General features: G+C 46.1%; 1 protein-coding gene across 1 annotated transcript; it reads right to left on the reverse strand.

Moving 5' to 3' along the window:
• Nucleotides 1-21,516: 21,516 nt before the first annotated feature.
• Nucleotides 21,517-24,600, reverse strand: LOC139838344 (uncharacterized). Its single transcript, XM_071827753.1, has 9 exons — nt 24,112-24,600; nt 23,891-24,025; nt 23,587-23,808; nt 22,857-23,495; nt 22,274-22,471; nt 22,058-22,156; nt 21,864-21,979; nt 21,714-21,789; nt 21,517-21,633 (listed from the first exon to the last, which is right to left on the reverse strand). The coding sequence occupies exons 1-9, from the start codon at nt 24,598-24,600 to the stop codon at nt 21,517-21,519; spliced, it is 2,091 nt and encodes a 696-aa protein (XP_071683854.1).
• Between the last annotated feature and the right edge of the window lie 2,137 nt (nt 24,601-26,737).

A 26,737-nucleotide genomic window follows, 5' to 3' on the forward strand; every position in this document is an offset into this window, starting at 1 on the left:
CCAAATATATTGCGTATGCTTTTTTTTTGTTAAAGTTATCTTTAAAAATTAGACAGATAATATAGCAAACATTATTATTATTTTCAATGATATAAAATCCATACAATATGAATATATATTTCACCATGCTCTGATAATACTAATATTACATTATAAAATCGGTATATTTTGCTATATAATTGATCAAACTTTATAGAGTTTGACTTTCACGTAAATTATGCAGAACATAAACTAAGAGTGAGGGAGTACTGGCCATATCGGTGGATCTTGGCCAGAAATATATTTTTCATCACTTACTTGCTAGGTCTATTCCTTTGTAAATCACCAAATTAAGTGCACTTGAATCTTGAAAACCATATCCGTGGTATAAATAGAACTTGAAATTGCCACTAAATTTGGGTGCATATAGTTCAAAAAAATCCGAAAAAGTTTTGTTTCGCCCCCGCTATGCTTTTGGTCATGCTCCGCCACTGCACTCTGCCTCTGCGTTAGACCATCTCCAGCCGCGTCCCCCAAAGCGTCCCCCAAACCGCGTCAGATTAAGCGTTTGGGGGACGTGTTTTGTTCGTGCCGCGTTTGGGGACGTCGTTCCCCAGCCGCGTCCCCCAAATATTTAAAATACTTTTTTTTAGCATTTTTATTTCAATTTCCACAAACTAATACATAATTGGGTACGTGGTTTCCACAAACTAATACATAGTTGGAACCGTGGTGGACACAAATATAAAATATTGCAAATAAACTAAACCTAACTAGGCCGTGCATCGAAGGTTTCCTGTGTTCGCTACTAAGAAAGAACACTCGACGGCACACCCAGTCACCCAAACTGGAAAATCCAGCGGGAGGATGGTGCCCTTGTTGGTTCTACCGATGAGGCGAACAGGCAGAAACCTCCGTGCACGTATTCGCTACGAAGAAACTACACTCAGTCGTCCTGCTCGTCGGTGCTATCGCCGTGGTAGTCCCGGCGGCAGCGCCTCTCGTCGAAGACCTTGACGCTCAGGTCCCTGTTGCCGAAGTAGGAGAATAGGAGGATGAAGCCGGCTTCGAGGCTGTGGTGGCGCGCGAACTTCTCCCAGCCGATGTTGAGGTACATCTTGCCGCGCGCGTCGTAGATCGCGTCGACAATCCACCGGTAGTAGCCGCACGAAGCCTCCCGCAGATGCATCGTGCGCGGGCGTACGGCGCCGACGTACTCGGCGAAGGAGTCCGGCAGCCTCTGGATGCCGCGCGGGTCGCCCTTGAGGACGAGGACGAACTCGAACAGCACGTCCGGCTCCACGTCCATCTCCGACGGTGAAGACGACAGCGTGGGAGACGACGGCGAGCTTTCAGCTATGCCGCAGCCACGACCACGACCACGACCACGGCCGCGGCCGCGAGGTCGGCCTCCGCCTCTACCAGACATAGCGTCGAGTCTTGTTGAGATGGTGGCGGCTAGGGTTTGGGAGAGAGGCGCTAGGGTTTGTGTGTGAGAGGGACGATGAGAGGCACCCCTTTTATAGGCCGGAGGGAGGCGGAGGAGCGGTGGCGCTCATTAACGCCAGCACGCAGAGCTAGACGCGACGGGACGCGTCGCTGCGCCTCTGCGGGAACTGCACCGTCGCCGCGGGAACTGCACCGTCGCTGTGCGCCAATAACTTCCGTCGCGAGGTAGGCGACGGTTAGGTTAAAATTTATTGTGCCGCTGACGGGTCGGCCCCGCCACTCCCCGCCTCGCTTTTCGTTGTGTCATGCGTCCCGGGAGCGTCCCCTGTGGGACGGGGATGGGCTCGGGGCACCAGACACCGTATCGGGGCGCGCCGGACAAAAATGGGCTTTGGGGGACACGGCTGGAACGGTTTTTTGGCCCGGCGCGCCCCAAATTGCTTTGGGGGACGCTTTGGGGGACGCGGCTGGAGATGCTCTTAAAAGGCACGGGAGTCACGCCGGCTACACCTCCAGACTGGGTTAAGGCGGCATCTAGGACACCCCTGTTAGAATATATGTACGGTTTAGGTAATCTAGGATAGAGATAGATCTTGTGTCTTGTCTTGCACTCCAAGATGATCCCTGTACGCCTATATATACTCGCCCATGAGGCTCAATAATACATCCATTATATTCCGCATATCTCTCTATCCTTCTACATGGTATCAGAGCGGCGCTGATCTTGACCTAGCCGCCGCCCGCGCTTCCGCCGCGCCACCCTCAGGGAGGTCAATCTCCATGGCCTACTCCGGGGGCCGCGCAACCTGTATGAGGGTTCGTCCGCCGATCCGTTGATCCGCTGCCCTCGAGTCTTTTTTTCCAATCCGTAGATTGGTTTTCTTTTGCGTCGCCGGTCGCTTGACCGGCGTTTTTTCCTTTTGGTTTACCGATCATAGATCGGATTGAGTCGCCCATCGCCGTCGTCCTCTTGCGCCTCTACTCCGACAATGGCATCGACCTGCACCGGCCATCAACCGCACGTCACAGCCGCACGCACCGCACTCGGGGCGCCCCTACGTGCATCGCAGCAGGCTGTTCTTGCTCGCGCGGTCTCCATCGCCTGTCCGTCTTCGTCGCCATCGACCGGGACTACATCGACAACGCCGCCATCGACTCCGATCTGCGCGTCGTCCACGCCATGGCGCATATCGTGCCGCAGTCGGTCAGATCCATCAGGCGGCCGGTGCCACGACCCGGCTGACCGACCTCAGCACCGGACGGGCCGGCGCCACGACCGGCAGACCGGCCACCTAACCGGATTACCCGGCGCTACAACCGGCCGGACCGGCTTCCAGACGGTGTCGGATTGGACCAAACCGGGCCCAGAACCGGTGCCTACCGCGCTGCTATCCAGGGGCTTCCGCCCAGTCACCCGGCGCCCAGGCCAGCAGACCGGGCTCCAGGCCGGTTGGACCGGCTCCCCGGCTGGTCAGACCGGGCCCCAGGCAGGTTGGCTCGGCGCCTAGGCCGGTCGTACCGGACGCCAGGCCGACCATTTCAGCAGTGCATCAGGCAGTATAGGCGTCTAGTTCTGCAGCGCCATCGGCTCCGACCTGCGCGTCGTCCACGCCATGGCGCGAATCGTGCCGACGTCGGTTTGATCAATACGACCCCGCGCACGTCTACGCCAAGCACGTCCCCAAGCACGCGCCTACCACCGATTGAGCATCGGGTTGCCGCTGCGTCGCTCCTTCGGGTCGCAGCACCGCCACCTTTGGTCCCCGCTGCTAGCCAACGACTCGCCTTCTGAGGCGCGTACGTCGCTGGTGGCGTCCTGCCGCTGCACCGACTCGCGCCCTGCAGCTACGCCGGCCCCTCAGGCCGTGGCGTTGCCGCACGTGGTCACCTTTGCCGTCCCCCGCGCATCGACGTCCGAGGCCACCACAGCGCCGCCCCTTCGGCGCGGGTCTCCTCCATCTGCGCATGGTCTTCGTCACGCCGCCGGGTCTTCCTCGCCTACTTCGTGTACCGCCGCCGCGCCTCCACCTCAGGTCGCCGCTGGGCTCGCCAACCACTTTAGGTCGCGCTGAGCTCACCGATCACCGCAACGCCCGTCTAGGCGTCTAGCATGACCACCCCTGGTCACCGCTGGGTTAGCCACCTTCTACGTCTTCGTACACTACAGCTTTGCCGCCAGCGTCCTCGCCTCTTCCCCAACTACGTCACCTGCTTCTCTACTCCGACACCCATCGTCGAGACTCGCCTCTTTCCCGACTACACCACCTGCTCTTCTACTTCGACACCCGTCGTCGAGACCTCCTCTACTAGTCTACTCCGACATGGCGCGCACTTTGTAATGTTCCCTACCCACGCACGGCCGGTACTGGCAACACCGGTACGTGCCTTCGTCCCCGACGCGTCCTCGGGCCTAGCAAGCTCGGACCGGCGCCTCGTCTTCATTGGCTTCGACGACGTCTTCATCGGCATCGCTACTACGACTGCTTCGACGCGTCACCGCCGAGTTCTTCTATGCGTACTCAGTTCTGGCAAAACCGGAGTATGCCTTTGTCCCCGATGTGCACCTGGTTCTGGCAACACCATGGTTGCACTTCGTCCTCGATGGCCCAGACTGCATCGACTTCGGCATCAACCATCTCCATGACTGCCTTGGCGCATCCCCGTCACTCTCCTCGCACACCACCTCGCCTGCGGCTACATCGACACCGACACTCGGCCACGACATCAACCACGGCAATCCCTCGCGTGGCTCCCTCGACCAAAGTTGCAGCACCCACACGCTCTCGGCTACCTCGACATCGGCACAAAGGGCTATCACCTCGCATGAGCACATCGGCTTCTTCTACAGTCCAAGCATCCGCGACGCGACACCGTCCACGACGCTCCCGCTACGACTGCGGGGGAGTGTCAGCCTTCTGGGGTCCACTTCGGTTTATCTCCAGTCTGATCGTCCACGTCGTTCATGTTGTTCACGACGCTCCCACTACAACTGTGGGGGAGTGTTAGAGTATACGTACGGTTTAGGTAATCTAGGATAGAGATAGATCTTGTGTCTTGTCTTGCACTCCAAGATGATCCTTGTACGCCTATATATACTCACCCATGAGGCTCAATAATACATCCATTATATTCCGCATATCTCTCTATCCTTCTACAACCCCTACGCGGATTTGGGGTTCGAAAAGCACGGACGCAGTTTAGATACGCTATATTAAATTGCAAATTTAAAAAACGCGTGGAAGAGAAGAACGGTTCGATCGGACAGTTCATGTCGTAGTTCATCCTAAATTCATTGCATCAAAAGTAACTACAATCCGCCGTCATGGCACTACAATGCAGCAAAATCGGCTCCGGGATACTCAACGAAGCCAGTGCCGTGGCGGCGGCGCGTCGGCTGCTCACTCCTCATCACTGACGAGGTTGATGAACACCACCAGTAGAAAATGGGCCAACAGTCCCAGTTCATTTGGGCCATCAGTCCCGGTTTTTTAACCGGGACAAAACAGGCGGGACTAAATGCTCAAACCTTTAGTCCTGGTTCAAATATACACCAGGACCAAAGGCCCCGCCACATGATGCGGTCAGGGGGCTCGTGGTGGAGGACCTTTGGTCCCGGTTCGTAAGACTGGAGGTCTCTGCCGCGGCAGGGAAAATGGCCGTTTCTGTGTCGCGGTAGAGGTTGAGGGTGGAGCAGTGTTTCTCTGCCGCGGCAGATAAACTGGCCATTTCTCTGCCGCGGCAGAGTTTCAGGGTTTTATATTATTCATTCAATTCTGCAATGCGTACATCATTCAAGAAATCTCAAACATCGTCATGTATATGTAGACATCGTCATGAAATACAGTACAAGTAATGCATGTTTACAATATATAAAGCCGGGACTAAAAGGTATCATATCTATTCATATCCCTAAGTCATAACGCTATGAACTCCCGATGGTATTTTCCATTTCGAGATATGACCTCGCTAAGAAAGAATCCCGCAATTTCCTCTTGAATTGCTCGTATGCGATCCTTCGTCAGGAGAGAGTCCCACAGGCGTTCCATCTAAATTAAAAAAGGATATCAATATATATGAATGGAACTCAATATAATTGATGGTATAAAATAAGATTAATTGTGAAAAATTGTTCACGTACACGAGTGGCTTGTATAGCCTCTTCCGGCTCCCTCTGACAGGTCATCTCGCGAATGAACTCGCAGACGTAGTATCCACATAAGTTATTCCCTGATTCCTGCTCAAACACTTTACGAAAAAATAGTTCGATCAAACCAATAATCAAGCATGGTATTGAAACAAAATATCAAAGAGATTCGCGGACATAGATGATGGGTGCGTTGCATGGAAAACAAAAAAATTCTACCGCGAATAAGAACAAATCCAAGATCCAATCTAGGAAAAGGCAAGATCTAATCTATGAAGATCGAAGCAATGAGATGTATACGAGACTAACCCTCGAAGATTCCAAAGCCTACGAGATTAGATCTCGTTGTTGATGTAGTCGATCATCCAGTGCGGCAATCCGGCAGCACTTCCGTTCTCGGTCGTGCGTACGGTGTCGATGAAGCCCGTCCTCTCCCCGTTCCAGCGGGCAGCGGAGGTGTGGTATGTCTCCTCCGAATCCCAGCAGCACGACAGCGTGGTGGTGGTGGTGGAGGAGGAAGAACTGCAGGGCTTCGCCTAAGCCGGAGCAGCATATGGAGGAGGAGAGGGGGGCCAGAAGAGGTGGCAAGGGTTGGGGTCGGCCCCCTGCCCCCTCCCCTCTTTATATAGGGGGAGTGTCGGCTAGGGTATCCCCCTGCACCCCAAACCCATCTAGGGCCAGCGGCACAAGGGGGGAGGGGGGGAGTCTTGCCCCCCAAGTTGATTCCCCCCTTAGGGTTTTGGGGAAACCCTAAGGGGTGGCCGGCCTGGGCCTTGAGGCCTGGTGTGCCTGGCCCATTAGGGATGGGCAGCACCCCCTCGGCCCATGTGGGCCCCCCTAGGTCATCGGCCCCATGGTGGACCCCTCCGGAACCTTCTAGAACCTTCCGGTCTTTCACCGGAAAAATTCCGAACTTTTCCGAAACCTAGAAATCAACTTCCCTTATATGAATCTTATTCTCCGGACCATTCCAGACCTCCTTGTGATGTCCTGGATTCCATCCGAGACTCTGAACAAACTTCGTCTCAATACCATATTCCAAATCTACTTATGTGACATCGAACCTTAAGCGCGTCACCCTACGGTTCGCGAACTATGCAGACATGGTCGAGAATCCTCTCCGAGCAATAACCAATAGCGGGATCTGGAGATCCATAATGGCTCCCACATATTCAACGATAACTTAGTGATCGATTGAACCATTTACATACGATACTGATTCCCTTTATCACTCGATACTTTAGTTGTCCGAGGTTTGATCATCGGTATCTCCATACCTTGTTCAACCTCGTTACGGACAAGTACTCTTTACTCGTACCGTGGTATGTCATCTCTTGTGATCCAATCACATGTTTGCAAGCTAATCAGACGAGATTCCATCGAGAGGGCCCAGAGTATATCTATCCGTCATCAAGATGGACAAATCCCACTATTGATCCATATGCCTCAACTAACACTTTCCGAATATTTAATCCCATCTTTATAACCACCCATGATGTAATCAAAGTACCCTTCCGGTGTAAGTGATTTACATGATCTCATGGTCGAAGGACTAGGTAACTATGTATCGAAAGCTTATAGCAAGTTGAACTTAATGACTTGATCTCATGCTACGCTTATTTGGGTGTATGTCCATTATATCATTCACCCAATGATATAACCTTGTTATTAACAACATCCAATGTTCATGATCACAAAACCATGATCATCTATTAATGAACAAGCTAGTTATACAAGAGGCTTACTAGGGACTCCTTGTTGTTTACATAACACACATGTATCAATGTTTCGGTTAATACAATTATAGCATGGGATGTAAACATTTATCATGAACACTAAGATATAACAATAACTAATTTATTATTGCCTCTTGGGCATATCTCCAACAGTCTCCCACTTGCACTAGAGTCAATAATCTAGTTTACATTTGTAAAGATATAACACCTTGGCCTTCTGGTGCTTATCATGTTTTGCTCACGGGAGAGGTTTCAGTCAACGGATCTGACACGCTCAGAAACGTATGTATTTTGCAATTTATTTGCATCTCAACGCATCACTTATTTTCCAAATAAGTCGGCATTAATCATATATGCTTAGTCCTCTGGTGGAACCTTTAATTCCACGATCTGAAATAAGTCACTAATAATGTCACACACAATATAGCTTCAAAGTTCTGACACTATCGGAACTACACCAAGTTCTCAAAGAACTCCTCGACTTAACATCCTTAGTCATTGTCAAAACATTGACATACTCTGACTTCGTTTGTAGAATCCGTCACAATAATTTAGAACTCATCTAAATCTAGCATAGACTTCTTCTAGCTCATTGTGATACCTTTTAAACAACACTTAGCCTAATTGAGATTGAAATTTTATTTTCAAATGAGACCAAACTAATATCGGTGCAACATCTTACAGCGATTTGTTTGTCATTACCCCATACAAAACTATATATATATCCTTGGTTCTTCTAAAGCACCCAGGGATATTCTTACTGTTTTCCAATGATCATTGCATGAATCATTCTGGTGTATGGTCGTAACACTTTAGAGCACAGGACATCTGACTTCATACATATTATTCGTGATCTAAAATCACTCATGTGTTTTTACTCATCGAGTGTCAAATACACTCAAGTCTTGCTAAACCTTCACATGAAAAGAACACCTTCTTAATATTTTTATATTGAACTACTTCAATATTCATTCTATGTACTTTGACTTAAACTTATTATGTGTTTCAATCTATCTTCATAGATCTTGACACTAAATATGTTTCAGTCCATATCCTTTCATTGAAGTTAATTCTCAACGAAACCTTTTAATCACATCAAGTATATAATTACATCATTTATAATCAATGATATGTCAACCACATATAATATTATAACTATGTCTCAGCGCTCCCACTTAATTTCTTGCAAATGCAAGCATCTTCATCGTTTCTAATTAAATAAAAAACTCTTTGACTATTTCATCTGGTGAAGATTCCAACTCCGCGATACTCACTTCATCCAATTGAAGTTTGTATACCTATCTAGTATTCCATGGACCAGTAAAACTCTTGGTTGTATCTAGTATACATCCTTAATACACACTTCTCGAAGGTATGTATTTCTGCCATCCTACTAACATATCTCATGAAAGAAATACGTAGTGGTTGCTAGAATAATCCATATAGACTATAATCATTGCTACGGAAGATCTAATCTTATAGTAGTCAACTCTTTGAACTTTGTCGTAAAACAACTTTTCGATAAGTCGAGCTTCTTCAAGGATATTGCATCCAAGTCCATTAATTTTATAGATCTTTTTTACTTTCAAAAAGTATTCACCTATCTTGGATTTCATGGCGCATAGCCATTTTAACGGAGTCAGGGCACATCATAACTTCTTTGTATGTAGTTGGTTCATTATTGTTCAAAATCAATCCTTTGTCCACAAATCATTTATTTGATCACAAAGTAAACCATACCTACAAGGTTCAATGGGTACTTCGATCTCCATGACTATAACTCTTTTGTAGACATGGGAGCTATGATCATCGTGGCCGCTTCCGGAACCATTTCCGATGCTGCGCTACTCTGATCATCATGCTCAGGTTCATAAACCGTATCAAATTCCATTGTCCTCCCACTCAAATACTTCGCTCAGTTTCATGGAAATAAGTAAGAAACATCGACAAACACTTTTGTCTTTGTCTCCATAGTGGAAAAATTTCCAATCAATTCTCTAGGATAACCAACAAAGACATTCATCCGATTTTGGTTGAAAACTTATTTAATTATGCTATGCATACCAAAAATTTAAGAAAGGACTATTAGGGTTTATACCCATGCCATAACTCGTATGGTGTCATTTCAACGGATTATGATGATGCTCTATTCAGTGTAAAACCGGTAGTCTCTAAAGCATAATCCACAAAAATATAATGGCATCATTTTATATTATCTCATCATTAACCCAACAAGGTTTGGATACGTCTCTTGGAAACTCCATCATCACTATGATACTCCAAGAAACATCAGTTGTAGAACAATTTCATAACTCTCTTAGATTTTCGCTAAAACTCGTAATTCAAATATTTTCACCATGATCCAATCATAGATATTTGACTTTTCTATTACGATGATTTCCACTTCATGCTGAAATTTATTTGAATCCATTAAAATGTTTCAAACTTCTTCCTTATCGAATATATCCACATATATATACTCAATTCATTGTTGGAAGTTTTCATGAAGTAGAAGAATCTCTCGCACACAACTATGCCCAGTGAACCACATACATCATCATGTATGTTTCCACTAAGTTAGTTGCCCGTTCAACTCTTGGCCTATGAACGGTATTTCAGTCATTCTCTTTAGAAGAGATTTGCAAGCGCCAAACGATTCAAAAATCAAATGACTCCAAAAATCCATTTGCATGGAATTCCTTCATGCATTCCTTTCTAACATGACCTAAATGGCGGTTCCATTAATAAGTGGAATTCACATCATTTGTCGTATGGCATTTTAGCGTCAGTGTTATGCATGTGTTCTTCACCATAAAGATTTATAATAACTTATCCATCGTACATGGAATGCTGTCATTATTTGAACAACTTATTGTTTTCATTTAACCAGAACAAAACAACAATTGTGAAGTTCTTTATTATAAATCTGAAGGGCTAGATAGAATGCCAACGACGAACATAATAACACTTTATTTTTGTTCCAGACGTGCATTCCTATCATATTCCTTGTCAGTCACTTAGGCCATTGTATTCTTGTATTGCGTTGTTTTGTATGACACTTCATGCCAACCAATATGGTACAAATACCCAAGAATTTTATTGTGTGACCAAACAAGGAATACATTCATAACATGTGTATCATCTATATACACCTGAGCTAGACTTTCTAGTCTTTTCTTTCTTTCTGCCAAAAATCTTTTGTAGTTTCTATTTTAGCTTTCCTCATTCTCAGAAAACACTTCACCTTCAATAACTTCTAGGTCCATTGGTCAAATACTAATAGCCTTGAGGTTCTTACTTTGAAGTTGATCATCACATGACAAGTGTTCCAGATTTCACTATTAGTAACCTTTTAATGTGATGAACAATTTCACTCATAATTTTTATCCATCAAATCATGATGACTTTCCGAGACCATGTCTGTACATGCTAGGCTCGTAAAGTTTAACCTCACTATTTGCTTGTGCAAATATGGCTTGCACCCGCTGTATGCACACATAGAATCTATAACACCTGATCATCACGTGATGCTTCGAAACGACGAGTCTTAGAAACGGTGCATACTAAGGACGATCACTTCATGGATATGCGAATATCATTAGTGCCCAACTAGTTGGAGGATTGGGACGCCTAGCGTCTTCAACCTTCATACATTACCATAAAACTTATGAGTTTATGTAGTCTCACCAGATTATATTCTATCATCTTGTAACAAGGTCTTAGATATCACATATATCTAATACCTTGCTTATTTCTAAAAACAAAATTTCCAGCTCCTTACTTTTCAAACGGATTTGAACTTCAAGTTTCACGGAGACAAGATGATTTTAGGTACTAATTGAAACCATTGCTCTTTGAATTAGCAATGTGAGGTTTACTAAAAGTTTGCAATATGACTTAATCATTTCTTGATTCTATAACAATACGGTACCAGTCCATAAAGTTTCTTGTCAGACTTAACAGTATTTCTATCTCAATTACAAGACTAGCGCATTGTAGATAACGGATGCCAATTCTACAAATTCAAAATACTATTCAGGCTATGTTCATGATAATTAGTTCATGTTTTAATCTAATTACTAATGAACTCCCACTCAATACAACATCCCTCATAGTTGTTTAGTGGTACACGATCCAAATCCACTACACCAAAACCGATCATCACGTGAGATGATGTAGCTTCAATGGTGAACATCAACATGTTGATCATATCATCCATATGACTCTTGTTCAACCTTTCGGTTTCCTGTGTTCCGAGGCCATGTCTGTACATGCTAGGCTCGTCAAGCAAACCCAAGTATTTCCGCGTGTGCAACATGGCTTACACCCGTTGTATGTGAACGTAGAATCTATCACATCCGATGATCACGAGATGCTTCAAAACGACGAACTGTAGCAATGGTGCATACGAGGGGAGAAGACTTTATTATCTTGATATTAATGTGAGGGATCATCTTATAATGCTACCATCGTGATCTAAGCAAGATAAGATGCATAAAGGATTAACATCACATGCAATTCATAATATGTGATATGATATGGCCTTTCTTCTTGTGCTTTTGATCTCCATCTCCAAAGCACACGAGCATGATCTCCATCATCACTAGCATTGCACCAAGGTCCATGGCGCCACTTCATGGTTGTCCATCACTTATAGCTACTATAACAACTACTTGAAATAAAGTTATTACATGATGAATAGACACGCAGGTCTTAACAAATTTAAAGACAACCATTAGGCTCCTACCGGTTTCCATAATACAATAATGAACATCTCATACATCAAATATAATCATCATCACGTCATGGCCATATCACATCACCAAACCCTGCAAAAACAAGTTAGACGCCTCTAATTTGGTTTGCATATTTTACGTGGTTTAGGGTTTTCGAGTAAGATTTAATCTACCTACTAACATGAACCACAACGGTGATACTAATGTTGTAAATTGAAAGAGTAAATTGAATCTTAGCTATGGTGGGAGAGACAGACACCCGCAAAGCCACTTATGCAATACAAGTTGCATGTCAAGCGTGGAGCAAGTCTCATGAGACGCGGTCATGTAAAGTTAGCCCAGGCCGCTTCATCCCACCATCCCGCAAGATGCAAAGTACACTAACCAAAAACAACAAGAGCATCAACGCCCACAAAACTATTGTGTTCTACTCGTGCAACAGATCTATGCATAGACACGGCTCTGATACCACTGATGGGTGCGTTGCATGGAAAACAAAAAATATTCTACCGCAAATAAGAACAAATCCAAGATCCAATCTAGGAAAAGTCAAGATCTAATCTATGAAGATCGAAGCAACGAGATTTATATGAGACTAACCCTCGAAGATTCCAAAGCCTACGAGATTAGATCTTGTTGTTGATGTAGTCGATCATCCAGTGCTGCAATCCGGCAGCACTTCCGTACTCGGTCGTGCGTACGGTGTCGATGAATCCCGTCCTCTCCCCGTTCCAGCGGGCAGCGGAGGTGTGGTATATCTCCTCCGAATCCCAGTAGCACGACGGCGTGGTGGTGGTGGTGGAGGAGGAAGAACTGCAGGGCTTCGCCTAAGCCGGAGCAGCGTATGGAGAGGAGAGGGGTGGCCAGAAGAGGTGGCAAGGGTTTGGGTCGGCCCCTGCCCCCTCCCCTCTTTATATAGGGGGAGGGTCGTCTGGGGTGGCCCCCTGCGCCCCAAACCCATCTAGGGCCAGCAGCACAAGGGGGGAGGGGGGAGTCTTGCCCCCCAAGTTGATCCCCCCCTTAGGGTTTTGGGGAAACCCTAAGGGGTGGCCGGCCTGGGCCTTGAGGCCTGGTGCGCCTGGCCTAGGGATGGGAAGCACCCCCTCGGCCCATGTGCCCCTCCTAGGTCGTGGGCCCCATGGTGGACCCCTCCGAAACCTTCTAGAACCTTCCGGTCTTTCACCGAAAAAATTCCGAACTTTTCCGAAACCTAGAAATCAACTTCCCTTATATGAATCTTATTCTCCGGACCATTCCGGACCTCCTCGTGATGTCCTGGATCCCATCCGAGACTCCGAACAAACTTCTTCTCCATACCATATTCCAAATCTACTTATGCGACATCGAACCTTAAGCGCGTCACCCTACGGTTCGCGAACTATGCAGACATGGTCGAGACTCCTCTCCGAGCAATAACCAATGGCGACTGCTTCCATAGACCCCCAACGTCGAACGGGTATGTTGAGCGGAACACAAGGACGACCCAGATTACTCCGCGGCGAGGGGCAGGATCGTCTTTTCAACTTCGATTCGGGTATAGAAATGCCCGCTCCAAAACCCGCAGGACCCGTTAGCCCGAGGAGGTACGCGTATCACCGCGAGAATACATACACGCCCGTACACCTCTTCCGCGTACACGCCCGTACCCCTTCCGCGTACACGCCCGTACCCCTTCCGCGTACACGCCCCTTCCACGTACACGCCCGTCAATGCCCACGGGTCCACACACGGGTCCACGCACACGCGCACAGTCCAAAAGAGTCCACTACTTTATCCCCAGTCGGCCGCATCCCCTCCCCACCATCCCCATTTCCGGCAAAAAGCAGAGGAGAGAAAACCCTAACCCTAGTTCTTCGGCGAACGAAGCCTCTCTCCCTACACTCCCATTTCTTCGGCGAAGCACAGATCCGGCAATGGACATGAACCTAGCCGCGGCTGCTGCTGGTTTGGAGGGCGGAGAGGGAGCGGCTGCGGCTGCGGGGGCGGCTGCGGGGGCGGCCGCGGGAGAGGTTGCGGGAGCGGGAGCGGTTGCGGGAGCGGGAGCAGGAGCGGGAGCGGCTGCGCCTTCTGGTGCGGCGGCGGACATCGGCGCGGGAGCTGCTGGTGCTGATCTGGGCGGCATCGCTGATGCGGTGGCTGCTGCTGCTGCTCGCGCCGCTGCCGAGAGGGAGGCGGCGTACAAGGAAATCGACGCCATGTACGAGGCCAGCGCACGTCCAGCCCTGCGAGGTAAATCTATGTCTCCCTCTCAGATCTGGTAACCCCTGCAAAGTAGATGTAGTAGATGCGCGTGGATGCTATGTCGATCTGGTAACTGCAGCTATGTCCTCGAGTACATCGAGCCCTGCGAGTTAGATCTACTCCCTCCGTCCAGAAATAAGTGGATCTTGTATTAAAAGCAACAAACATTGGCGAGTTAATATTACTAGTTGAATGCCCGTTGTGATCTTGTATCCAAAGCAACAAACATTCATTTTTCTTGCACTTCTTCTACCATTGTGATCTTGTATCCAAAGCAATAAACTTTGTATTAAAATCATTACTGTGTACCACTATAACAAGACGATATCATTCAAACTATTGTGGATTCAGCTAAATTATTCTCAAACAACAAATAAGATACAACTACTAAATAAGTCACTTGCCTAATATAAATGAAAATTGCAGTCATACTAAGTTGGTTTGGAGCTTCTTCATATAGAAATGAGCCTATTTGCCGTTGGGGATTGAAATGGGTCAAGAGCTGAAGGTTTGCTGTTTACCATGATTTTAGAAGCAAGAATGTATGATAAACGACTTGAGAACCACTTTTTAATACAGACCTCTCATTTGAATTTTTAAACAAGAAAAACATAGTTAACAGAGTGTTGAACCGTGTAGAAAAGCAATATAAGGTACTTGTAGTTTTCCACATGATATAATCCACCAATTGATCATGATTCATGTCCTTTTATGGAACTTAAGTAGCTATGAGGCTTGTTACATGTCAAGGACCTGGTATGTCCTCGATGTCAGATGGAAAACTCATCATTTACATCCTGATGTATGTATCAAACAAACCAGAAATAATATTTATTATATCAGCTATCGCTTTATGTCTCCGCTTGCATAAGAACATAAAGTCCTAAGGAAATTCAAACTTATGCTCAAATTATAAACAGAACAGAAAAATAGTAATTGGACTTCCACTAAGAAAAATAAAAGATATGTTCAAATGAAAGCTACTGCTTTCTTCATGAAAAAGGTACTATAGGAAACAAAATCAGCAACATATGTGACAAGGTAACCAAAAATGGATTGCCTTTTGACAACCTGCAAACCTAGAAATTTTAGGTGGTTGAAGAATGCCTACCTACAGCTTGATTTGTTTTTGGATGTCGTAGAAACTCTTAGTAAGCTATTATTTTTGAAATTATTCATGCTTAGTAGTGACTCTTCAGGTTTGCCGAATGTGTGGAAAGTCCTTTCTTGGCGGTATGTAAATCTTGTACCAAGATAGAAAGCATAAATACATTATCTTTAACAGTTTGTAAATCGTGTATCCAAACTCCCATGGTTAAAGTTTGCTCTCTATGTTCCTCAGGTATGAATTGTAAGAATTACTCATTAAATTTAGCAGTTAATATTAAGAAGATATGAACTTTGTGAATACCATACCATGTTCTGCATCCTTTAGCCGCTTCCTCACATGTGCCCCTTTATTTGCAGTACAACACAGATGACGACGTCGACGAGGACAACTTTGAGTCCTACGTGCAGAGGCAGGTCAAGGGATTCGAGTCTCGGATTCTGAAGACAGTGCGTAGGGGAAGGCATGCTTGCCCCTTCTGTCCCTGCAAGGTGAAGGACGGCGCGCTGGCTTCCCTTGAGATGCATGCTATGGACACTCGCAACAGCGCCAGCGAGTGGCAGGGCAAGGCTGACCACGAGGCACTTGCAAGGTTTCGCCGGGTCCTCGCCTTCCCCGTTCCGGCAGGATCCTCAAGAGGCGTCGCAACATCTGAACCTACCATGCATGCCTCAGCCCGATGCTCGCCGCCGTATATATGTTATGTCCTTGGAGCTTATTTCTGTCTGGTTGTAATGGATAACTAAGAACTTTTAGGTTTAGTGTGTGTACGTAGAACCTTAAGTTCTACTTATGGAATTTCTTAGTACTAAGAACTTATATCTCCAGTGTTTAGATAAATGCTAGTTATGACTGTTATGCATGAATGCCTGCTTGTTTAGATAAATGCTAGTTATGACAGTTATGCATGAATGCCTTGTTTAGATAAATGCTAGTTATAACTTTTAAGCATGAATGCCTTGTTTAGATAAATGCTAGTTATAACTGTTACTCTTTTATCTAGATAAATGCTAGTTATAACTGTTATGCATGATTGCCTTGTTTGTTATTCTCATGCATAGATTGTTTTTCACATAGACTGCTCAGTCTCCGTAGCCAAACTTGTTCGATCCCTCGATAACAAAGTCATTGCCACGTAGAGATGTTATCTAAAATCAACAAGTTTGATTACCATAGAAGGTACAGGTAAGAAAGGAGTAAAAAATAGTCACATATGAGTTTGAGGTAAAAAATAGTCACATATTTGTGTACTTGTGATTATTTCGACGTTGACTAAATAGACCATGCACCATTCCGTGTTAAGTCTCCTAGGTTTCTCACATGAAATAACCATGCACTCAGTTGGACTCACCCTGGCAACCCCATCCACATCCACATCCACATCCATCCACTTGATTTGGCATCGAAGGTTTCGTGTGAACACACGAAACCTTTAAAATACTTTTTTTGGTATTTTCATTTCAATTTCCACAAACTAATACATAATTGGGACATGGTTTTCCACAAACTAATACATATTTTGAACCATGGTGGACACAAATATAAAATTTTGCAAAAAAACTAAACCTAACTAGACCGTGCATCCAAGGTTTCCTGTGTTCACTGCTAACAATCCCTGTCACCCAAAGCCGGAAAATCCAGCGGGAGGATGAGGCGAACACCCAGAAACTTCCGTGCACGTATTCGCTGCGAAGAAACAACACTCTTCATCAGTCGTCCTCCTCGTCGGTGCTGTCGCCGTGGTTGTCGTGGTTGTCCCGGCGGCAGCGCGTCTCGTCGAAAACCTTGACGCTCAAGTCCCTGTCGCCATAGTAGGTGAACAGGAGGATGAAGCCGGCTTCGAGTCTGTGGTGGCGCGCGAACTTCTCCCAGCCGATGTGGAGGTACATCTTGCCGCGCCCGTCGTATATCACGTCGACGATCCACCGGTAGAAGCCGGACGAAGCCTCCCGCAGATGCAGCGTGCCCGGTCGATCGTCGCCGGCGACATAGACGGCGAAGGGGTCAGGAAGTCTCTGGATGCCGCGTGGGTCGCCCTTGAGTACGAGGACGAACTCGAACAGCACGGGCCCCTCCACGTCCATCTCCGGCGATGAAGCCGACGGTGTGGCAGGCGACGGCGAGCGTGCAGCTCTGCCGCGGCCACGGCCACGACCACGTCGGCCTCCGCCTCTCCCAGCCATGGCGTCAACTCTTGTTTAGACGGTGGCGGCAAGGGTTGGGGAGAGAGCCTCTAGGGTTTGTGTGTGAAAGGGACGATGAGAGGCGCCCTTTTTATAGTCCTTAGGGAGGCGATGGAGCGGTGGGTAGGGAACACTCATGGCCCATATCCAGCTGGGTTCTCTAGTTTCTTCTGTCTTTTTTTCCAATTCGAATTTAACTGAAATTTAGTAGTTTATTTTTACAGAAATTCAAAAAATGAAAAAACCTTCACAGTTCGTCTTATAATGGATACAAGAGTGTGTGCAAAAATTTCTGGAGCGTTTCTCGAAGGTCGAAAAATCCACATTCTTAGAAATGGAACCGTTTGGGTTACATCAAACCACTTTTTCTAAGCTAGTCGATTTTTCGACCTTTGAAAAAAAATCCAGTTTTTTTTACCCAATATGTCACACGTTTTTGTGAACATAATCCGTTGGTTAAAACTTTTTTGAATTTTTTGAATTTAACCGGATGTGCTGCAGATTTAAAGAAAAATTAAAAAACTAGGCTGTCAGACATGTAATGGGCCAATGCACGCGGGGAGGGAACTCATGGGCCATGGCTTTATCTGTCAAATCAAAACTAAAAAACTTTTCAGTTAGGCCGTCAGACATGTAACGCGGTTTGAACTAAGCCCATTAACGTGGAGCATGGACGCGGGGAAGGAATACTCATGGCCCATCCAGCAGGGTTCTCTAGTTTTCTTCTGTTTTTTTCCCAACTCGAATTTAACTGAAATTTAATAGTTTATTTTCATAGAAATTCAAAAAATGAAAAAAACTTAACACTTCGTCTTAGGATGGATATCAGAGTGTGTGCAAAAATTTCTGGAGCGTTTCTCGAAGGTCGAAAAATCCACAGTTTTAGAAACGGAAACGTTTGGGTTACATCAAACCACTTTTTCTAAGCTAGTCGATTTTTCGACCTTTGAAAAAAAATCCAGTTTTTTTTACCTAATATGTCACACGTTTTTGTGAACATAATCCGTTGGTTAAAACTTTTTTTGAATTTTTTGAATTTAACCACATGTGGTGCTGATTTATTCAAATCAAAACTAAAAAACTTTTCAGTTAGGCCGTCAGACATGTAACGCGGTTTGAACTAAGCCCATTAACGTGGAGCATGGACGCGGGGAAGGTATACTCATGGCCCATCCAGCAGGGTTCTCTAGTTTTCTTCTGTTTTTTTCCCAACTCGAATTTAACTGAAATTTAATAGTTTATTTTCACAGAAATTCAAAAAATGAAAAAAACTTAACAATTCGTCTTAGGATGGATATCAGAGTGTGTGCAAAAATTTCTGGAGCGTTTCTCGAAGGTCGAAAAATCCACATTTTTAGAAACGGAACCGTTTGGGTTACATCAAACCAGTTTTTCTAAAGCTAGTCGATTTTTCGACCTTCCAAAAAAAATCCAGTTTTTTTTACCCAATATGTCACACGTTTTTGTGAACATAATCCGTTGGTTAAAACTTTTTTGAATTTTTTGAATTTAACCGGATGTGCTGCAGATTTAAAGAAAAATTAAAAAACTAGGCTGTCAGACATGTAACGGGCCAATGCACGCGGGGAGGGAACTCATGGGCCATGGCTTTATCTGTCAACTTTTTTTCGCCTGAATTTAACAGAAATTTATAGGTTTACTATCACAAAAATTGAAATAAATAAAAAACTTCACAAATTTTGGAAACCAATAACTTTTACCTAATTTTTTTTCTCTTTTTCATTTAAACACAGATACGAACATTACACAAACCATTACATAGTTTAAAACAAGATTAGAACATTGAAAAATGAGGAAACCTAACTAGTGTCGTCCTCGGGTGTTTCCTGTGTTCGCTGCCAAGAAAGAACACTCCTAGGCACCCAGACTGGAAACGTACACTAGTGGTTCTATTGGCCGGTGGCCATTTTCGCTGCAAAGAAAGAACACTCGAAAATATCTAACTGTCGGTGCTCGAGCTTGACTCGCTGATGTGGTAGTATCTCCGGCAGGATGTGCCGTCGAACACTTTGACGACCATGTCGCCATCCCCGTCGTAGCAGAAGATAAGCTGGCAGCCGGGTTCGAGATCGAGGTAGCGGGCGAACTTGTCCCACCCGGTGTGCAGGTACATCTTGCCCTGGCCGTCGAACAATACCTCGACACGCCATCGACGAAAGTTGCAGCTCGCCTCCCGTAGCTGCAACTCTGCCGGCTCGACGCCATCGACGAACTCGGCGAACTTGTCCGGAAGCCGCTTGATGCCGAGAGGGTCCTGGTCGATGCGTAGGATGAATTCGAAGCACGTCGCCTCCTCCGAAGACAATGACGGCGCTGGCGACGACGAGTGGCTGGGTGATGCTGCTCCAGCACGGCGACCGCGCCCTCGGCCTCAACGGCCTCGACCGCCTCGCCGCCCACCAAAACCAGCCATGGATTCCTTCGCGGGCTTGTGGGTGGGCTGCGCTACGGTGCAGGTTGTGCGGCGGCTAGGGTTTGTGCGGGAGTAGATGAGGCAGCCGAACGAGCGCCGCTATATAATGCCCCAGGCAACCGTGGTCGGCGGCGGCCGCTGGGCACGCGTGGCGTCGCCAATAAATTCATTGGCAGAGGTGGGCGGCGGCTGATGGGCACGCGTGGCGTTGCCAATAACTTCATTGGCAGAGGTGGGCGGCGGCCGCTCGGGAGCCGAGGAATGGCCATTCTCACGTGGCGGTCGAAGCGACTCCGGGCGGGCCCTACAATACCTAGCTCTACGCCGTTGGATGGAGGCCTTTTATAGGAAAACACTCGTGCACGGCTGCGATCTGCTGAGCGACGGCGATCCGCGAGAGGCTCACTCCGCAGTATGATTAGTCTAGGGAGGAGACGTGGTTCGGACCGTTGCACGGTTTTGTCCGTCGCAGACTTCGCCATGCATGCGCCGCACCAACTCGAGCGCTCAGCGAGGCAGACGACGATTCAGAGCCATTTATGGTCGCCGATTCAGAGCAATAAAGGAAGACTGAATCAGGCGCACTGCATTGACACGGATACACACACGCGCGACGTTTCATTGTAATTGATCGATTTGGCGCCCTATTTATACCCCCTCTTTCCCTCTCCACTCGGCGCGACACACAATCCATATATTCTCCACTTGAAGCTAATCCCCACCCAAGACCTTGCAACGCACCGGTAGGATGCAGTTCAACGCACCGGTCTTCCGTCGGCCTCCTACCGTGCCCGAGCGACGCTACCCGGCGGGCGTCGTCGTGGAGAACACACTCCGCGTGTGGGCCATCTCCAGGTGGAGGGGACCGGTCGAGCTCGCCCGCGCGTTCCTCACCGCTGGCTTTGCCCACCTCCCTTCGGACGCGCCGGTGATGTTTCGCCTCGACGAGGCCCGTGACCACACGCGCGCCTTCCTCTTGTTCCTCACGGTCACCTTCACCAACCGCTACGACGCGTACGAGCTCCTCGGCACAGTCTTTTGGTGCGGCTGCGAGTTCATAGCATTCACTACGTTCAACATCTACACCAACTTTGAGTGCCACTTTCCCACGCGCAACATGATGCACACCCTTCCCTACAACTTCGACGAAGAGGAGGAGGAGGAGGAGGAGGAGGAGGAGTGAAGTTCACGATGGCGGTGAAGCTGCCGGGGCTACTTGAGGATGGTCATGTTTAGTTTCATTAGTTTTAACATGTGTTTATTATGTTTCCCGCTTTTTCTATGTCATGTCGTGTGCTACTGCTTGAATTATGTACGTGCGAAAGGTTGAATTACTTATCTGTACTTTTTATCGTGCAAAAAGTACTTATCTCATTATGGAACAAATAACATCAACCCCAAATAAGTTCAACACCCAAAGTAAAAAGTTCTACAGGTCTATGAGACCTTAGGACACAAATCCACCCTAGCAATACAACTAGTGGAAATAATATCTGATAATGTTTTTTACGCACGTGCTTTCGCCGCGATGTCAAGGACATCCTTCTTCGCCTTCTCGTGCATGTTTGATTCTGCCATTATAATTTTGGCGGCAGTCATATTCCTGTTCTTGTTTATCGTTTCCTGCAACAATTATTATGTAGTTTAGATTACCTGGAGAGATAAACATGTGTGTAACAAAGATACTATAGATAAGAGGTAACCTGCGAAAATTTGGCCGTTAGTTTATCTCCATCCCAGTGCTCCATACATGCTAACAGGAACAGTCCACATGAGTGCCTGCATATAGATCAGAGGTAAACTATCTGCAATAGGCATCAATAGTAATGGCGTAAGATTAACGGTGGACTCACGTATCACTTTGCATAGGTATTGGGTATCTTTTAATTTCCCATTTCGAAACGTCTGGATACTTCTTTGTTGATATCTCATTGTTCGCAAACTCGACGTCCTTCAAGATTTCTTCTCTCTGTGAAGCATAAAATTTAAGTACAAAGGCAATCGAGTACCAAAAGGTGGTCTTACATTCCGTGATCAAAAGTCATACCAGCTTTTCCACAAAATCCTTGCTCTGCTCAAGGCGCCATAACGAGTCTAGCACCTGAAATTCCTTCTTGTCACCGTGCATGACGACGGTGACCCAAAGCTGGCATTTGGAAATGTTAACCGAGAAATAAGCCTACCAAAAATACATAGTTAATAATTAATGCATTAATAGTTAATTTTGAAACCTCTCACTTAATAATGTACAAGCAATCATTACCTTGTTAGTGCCAAAATATTCCAGCTCGCATCTTTCGTAGCAACTTGACATTTCTGCAATATCCGTCGTGTTAAGGTTTTTCTTTTTCCATCGCTGCCTTCTCGGTCGATTTTCGACTATAGAATTTGCCCTCCATGCAGGGCATATTGTCCTATCCTTCAATTTTAATCTCAGCTCAGCCAAGTAACACTCAATGACCTGCATATAATTCAAACAGGTGATCACTCCAGAGCACATATATATTCAAGCCTAGGAGAAATAGAAGGATGACATCGGTTGTTGGACTTACAAAGGCCGCACAGCCATCCACGGTCAAGGATAGGTTTAAGAAAATCAGCCCTCGCCACAGCCCCGTCTTCATTCTCGTACACAGTCTTACTTCTTTGGCTTTTTTTTGTAGATTTGCATATTATCCGAATATACTCGGCAGCCGCGTCAATTATCTCCGGTGTCAGCGGATTTGATCCGTCCGTGGCATATTCGTTGTTGAACAAAGCATCAGGACCTATCGACAACAACCATATATAGTTAATTATGTGAACAAGATTCCTTGATATAGTGCAAAATATTTCAGAAAATATACCTTTTCTCGATCGCGTGGAAACCGTTTAGGACAGTTCTCGGTCATCACAATGCTTGGGGAACTTAATTTGCGAGGAGCTCTGCGTTTGCGCTTCCTGCAGACATCTTCCTTTTTCTCCTCCTTTTTGCCACATACATCATCTTTTTTCTCCTCCTTCTTCCCACTTTCTATCGCTTTCCGGCAGATCGTGTTCAAGCTATCAAATTCTTCTAATGCATCTGGAAGAGTTAAATCAATAGTTGCCGAGCAGGACGATTCAGGTGTAGCCTTGTCGTCGATGATTATGGGTACTTCAGGGGTGTCTCCGTGCTTAGGCGCTGGTGTCGTGTACCCAGCATTAGCAGTCTTCTTCTTGTCGGTGGGTGTCACGAAGTTCGAATCATCCATCGGCTCACTCTTCTTACTTGCATCTTCCAATTCATCGTCATGTTGATCCTTAACTGAATTCAAAAATGATGCAGTGCCGTCTGACTTGATTTCGTCATTGTCCATGAAATCTTTAGGCGGAAGGACGCCATGGCTAGGTGTGGAGGCCGCTCCTTCTTTTTTGTCTTCCACCTCCTGATCTTCATCATCAGACATGTCAGCCTTGCCTGCCCTGTACGCAACTCCTTTCGCGTTAAGCATTTTTAGGACTTTCTGCAGAACAAAATTCAGAAGGTAATTAATGTCATGCTGTGTAGAGATGCATTTCAGCAGATAGAAGCATACAAAAAATAGTCCATGTCACCTGAGCAGATACGTCTGCAAATTTGTCCATATGTTTGCTTATTGATGTGTCTATGTGATTGGTCAGTTTAATCATAATCTGCTCAACCATGACCTCCATTCTTGAATCATCCACTGAACCTGAAGCTTTAGCTCTTTTACTTTGCTTCCTCTTTGATCTTGGAGGAACGTCAGGTGTGTGGATCACCTCCCTTCTGTGGTTAGCAGATATGTCGTCGTCAATCTAGAAGGAATGCACATGAAGTGATGATGTAAGTCCACATGAAATGATGAAGATAATAGTACATGAGTAAGAGAAAACTTACCAAGCCTGTTCCTCGTCCATGTTGGTATTCAATGTTGTCTCTCTTACTCGCCTCTTCTTCTGTCCAGTTCCTCATCAACGGCTTTGATGACGTCAATTGTGAACCAGTTGGGTGCACTTTTTCATAGTAAATATACTGCATATGTTGGCACAACAGTTAAACACCATTATACATTGTTGGATTTTTTTTTAAGAGAATGGACGTGGTGAGGAGAAATATACCTGAAGCAGGGCTAGGTTGCCGCGGGGCCATTGCACCATCTCATGTTCACTTTGCAGTTTCTTTATATTGTTAATTAAATAAGAACGTGTGAAACCATTGAAGTTCATTTTCTTCAAACGTGACACGTACTTAACAATTGTCCAATACTCCAACGGAACTGTTTTGCTGGACTGTGGTGCAAGAACTGTACCAAGGGCCACAAGAACAGCTCTTCGAAGGAAGTCATCGTCGGCTAATCCGCTCTTGATTGCGTCCGAGATCAATCCATCAATACTCAGACTGCCGGTGGACTTGTTCAGAAAACGAGATGGTATATCATTTTCTGCATATTCCCCATCCTCATAAAGGATGGTGTCAATATCCAGCCCATCTGCTGCTTTGTCCTTGAGACCAAAAATTTCCTCCACATCGACTCCTTTTATAGTAATCGAGGGTTGATCTTTTTGCAAGTTGAATGTTTCTGACTCTGCGTCAAATGCCTTAAACATGAGCCTAAGTATAGACGATCGTGGACTTATACTCTTCATGTGAATCAAGCTTTGTAAATCAGCTTCAGCGAGTTTACATCGCTGAGCTTGTGTCATTCTTGTTACAAAGCCCACCCAACGATCCACATCGCACACACCAATTTTCAACTTACTGTTCATAAAAACGAGTAGATAAATGTCAAAATTTGTGTGCAAGTATAATGCCATGCAACATAATTTCTAAAGTCATATTTATGTTACGTATGAAAGGGCCGGATATTTTTTCTTAGATCATAATTCTATCCGCTATCTTTATCAAAGCGATGATTTGCGTTGAACAAAAATTTCCACTAACAAGTGTTAAGATCTAAAATTCAAAGAACAATTATATTGACATCGATTCGCCTATGATCTCACCATAATCACAAAAGCTATAAGGATATCATACGTACAGAAACATCCCAAACAAAGAACACGTACTGCATACAAGCAATAAGGCAAGGCAATACCTCGATGTTTGCATGTCTTGTGAGCAGCTAGAGGAGGCTTTCTCGCCGATAAGGGATGGGGAGGGAGGCGGCGGTAGTCAGATCTCACGGATGGCGGCGGCGTTGGGCGAGAGTGCTGGCGCCTAAAAAATGTGGAAGACGAGCTTACCCTGCCAATCTTCGTGATTATCGTGCGTCAAGTTATGGTAGTTTCCTTCATCGCACGAAGGACGTGGGGTAATTGCGCGCGCGGTGCGTTGACCATTAACAGATGGGCCATTAGATTAGCCGTGCGGCCCAGGCCCAGAAGTAAAGGACGCTTTATTAAGAACGAGAGCAAGGTAGAAACCCTACAATTCCCCTTCAACGCCTCTACCTACGACATCATCTACTCTAGATCGAACGTCGTGCCGCCGGCAAAGTCATGTCTTCCTCGACCTCGGCCACTATAATCCGGCACCCAAGTTATGGTCCTCTCCCTATGATCAAGTGCACGAGCTGCCGGTGGCGCGTCGTGGAGAGGAAAACAGCCTCCACAACGTCCAACGCCGGCGATTTCGTCAGGTGCAATAATCACAATGTAAGATGTTTTTAATGTTATTCAATATCCGTCTATTGTCATCAGGACTTATGCCAAAATTGTAAGTATGATTAATGTTCGTTATTTCTAGCCGGTTAGAGGAGGATGCAACTTCTGGTATTGGATTGAAAAGTACGCAGATCTGCTCGTGAAGAAGGGTATTGTTCCACCAAACTCACCTATGCTGATTCCCCTAGAAGGAGAAGTGGTTGAAGAAAACGGAGGAGATGGAGAACTACAGAAGCAAGATGCACTAAACAAGGACATGAAGCGCCTGAAGAAAATAATTGTAGTGAAGCTGAACGAAATTGTGTCAATGCTTCAGATTATAGCGATTCTTCTGGGTATTGTAATTGTACTCTTGGGTTATAAGAACTAAATTTGTAATATGAAATAAAGGATTTAGAAGTAGTTTACTCTCAGCAAGATATATTGCTACAAATTTGTACTGCATTGTTTGTTTTTTACTTAGTTTGTGGATCACATGATTAACCATGCATTTTTCTGCGATTAACTGGCCAACACAGTTCATCATTACTTAACAGGATCATGCATGTTTACAAAACACATCCACTAGCACGACAGGGACACGATAGCTGCCTTACAAGACTTAGATAATAAAACACATAAAAACTAGAAAAACAAGAGTGACAACGCCGTCATATCATCCTCCTTGGCTCCTCCTTGTAAGGATCACTCGTCATCCTCCGGCATGATGTAGGGGAGGCAGTGCATGTTGCCCGGGTTGGGGAAGATGGCGTAGAAGTTGGTGAAGATGTTGTAGTTGGTGAATGCGATGAACTCGCACCCGCACCAAAACACCTGCCCGAGCAGACGGTGAGCATCGAACCTGTTGGCGAAAGTTACGAAGAGGCTGATGACGTGGCCGGGGTTGCCATCGTAGTACTCCTCAAGCTCGAACATGCGTGGCGAGCCCGGAGGGAGGTGGCGTTAGCTGGCAGAGAGGAAGACTGAAGATAGCTCCGTTGGGTCCCTCCACCTCGATATGGCCCACACGCGCAGCTGGTTGTCGCAGACGACTCCGGCCGGGTACTGTCTCTCCGGCACGGTTGCAGGGCGGCGGAACGTA

This window comes from Lolium perenne, chromosome 3, assembly GCF_019359855.2.
Source record: "Lolium perenne isolate Kyuss_39 chromosome 3, Kyuss_2.0, whole genome shotgun sequence".
Classification (NCBI taxonomy): domain Eukaryota; kingdom Viridiplantae; phylum Streptophyta; class Magnoliopsida; order Poales; family Poaceae; genus Lolium; species Lolium perenne.